Below are 1796 nucleotides of genomic sequence, written 5' to 3'. Positions count from 1 at the left end.
CCGTCTCTCCCCCCCGCCTCTGCTCCTCCATCCGTCACACCCTGCCTTTGTCTCCCCTGCTCCATCCCTTTGTCTCCTTCCCGCTCGAGCTGCGCCTGCTTCCCGCCGCGGCGGCAGGGGCTGTGTAACACCCTCTTCTGTTCCCCAGCTCAAGCAGTGGAAAGCCTTTGAAGAAGAAAGCCAAACCGTGAGCCACATGGCAAAATATTTCAGCAGCCCGAGCAGGAGCTGCCGCTCGGCGTACAGCGAGGAGCAGCTCTACCAGCTCATAGGGGAGAAAAACTCCATGAAGCGGCTGCTCACCGAGGTACGGGGCTTCGCCGGCCCCCCTCAGCCGCACGGGCTTCTCCCCTTCCCTTCTGTGGGCTGAAGGCTTTGTAGGGTGGGAAGCCCTTCCTGTCCTGGTCCGCACTGGTGCTCCCCCTCTGGCCTCTTCCCTCCTGACGGGAAGAGCTGCTTTGTTTTGTCACTCCGCTCTGCACCCCAAAGCGCCAAAATTAGGCATAATCTGGAGGGTTTCACAAAAACATGTAGGAAGAAGAGCAGGAGAGCCTGGCTGCTCCAGCACAGCCAAAGGTGGTTAATTTAGAGGGGAGATGCTCCACCTCAGCAAAGCCCTCAGCCTCCTGCTCCCTCACCCATGCTGCATGGGAGGGAGCAACCCGGCTTGGAGTACTGCCTGCCCCATGCCCCCCTTCCCAAACCAACATCTGGGGTGCTCTGGAGGGCTCCAGGGGAGGACAGTGTCACACGTGCTGCCGGTTTGGCTCTCGCAGGCCTGCTGCAGCACACCTCTCCACACAAAGAGGGGAGATCTGTTTTCTGGCAGCACCTGCTTCCAGGTCGGTGGCATTTTCGTAGCCTCCACCCGCCCTGTGCTTGACAGGCGTGTTTGTTTGACGCAGAAAAACGCCGTGATCGAAAGCCTGCAGGAGCAAGTGAGCAGCGCCAAGGAGAAGCTGATGAGGCTGATGTCTGCGGAGAGCTGCTGCGAGCCCCACGCAGCGCTGGCGGCTCCCTGCACCCAGAGCCCGGGGCAGTGTGGGGACGTACTGGGGGACCACTGCCCCACCCAGGCCGAGCGGGACGGGAAGCAGCCTCCCTGCTTGCTGGGTGCACCACCTCTTTGCAGTGATGCTGAGGACCTCCAGAAGCATGTGGGCTATGAGCCTGTTTGCTCTCAGGTGCTGCTTTGTGACATGGGGGATGGCGTTGAACGTGGCCTGAAGGACATCCGGGACTGTGGGACGGCTGCGGGGCAGGGGCAGCCCGTGGAGAAGTCGCTGGGCCGGGACATCTCAGCTCGTGTGGCCTGGGAGTCATCCCCCAAAGTCAGCTATGTAAGCAGTGAGAAGCTGCGGGAAATCTTGCAAGAGCTGAGCCTGGATGGCAAAACCTACAGCTCAGCCTTACCTGGAGGACTCCTACATGGCAGCCATGGCCCCTCAGGCGAGCAAGGAGGAAGGTGGGGGGCCCTGGATGCCTGCCCAGGCATCTGCACCCCCCTCAGCCCCTACCTGGCGAGGCGGCGGCGAAGGGTCCAGCTGCCCCCCACCTCTGCCCGCTTCTCCGGACATGTGTCCCCTGGTGCCAGCTGCGGGGTGAAGGAGGCAGGTGGCTGGGGTCAGGGGCAGTCTGCACGGTTTGGGAAGGGGAGACAAGTGGTGGGGGGACACCATCCCTTCCAGCCATCCCTGGAGAGGTCTGCCTCCAGACAGAAGGATGGCCAAGATGGCCCAAGTCCCACGGTGCTTCCCCACGCCTCCCGCGGGAGCGGCGGGCGGGCGCGCCGCCGG

General features: G+C 63.0%; 1 protein-coding gene across 1 annotated transcript in view; it reads left to right on the top strand.

Moving 5' to 3' along the window:
• Window positions 1–1623, top strand: part of GPR156 (G protein-coupled receptor 156) — a gene marked incomplete at both ends in the record, with an annotated part of 3621 nt that extends 1998 nt beyond the window's left edge. The window contains 2 exons of the mRNA XM_008937996.1: window positions 149–307; window positions 906–1623. Of these exons, the coding sequence (XP_008936244.1) occupies window positions 149–307; window positions 906–1623 (877 nt within the window). The remainder of the gene's footprint in view (window positions 1–148; window positions 308–905) is intronic.
• Between the last annotated feature and the right edge of the window lie 173 nt (window positions 1624–1796).

This window comes from Merops nubicus, unplaced genomic scaffold (genome assembly GCF_000691845.1).
Source record: "Merops nubicus isolate BGI_N331 unplaced genomic scaffold, ASM69184v1 scaffold28663, whole genome shotgun sequence".
Classification (NCBI taxonomy): domain Eukaryota; kingdom Metazoa; phylum Chordata; class Aves; order Coraciiformes; family Meropidae; genus Merops; species Merops nubicus.
The sequence above is the reverse complement of the archived record's forward strand: the minus strand, read 5'-3'. Positions and strand labels throughout refer to the sequence as shown.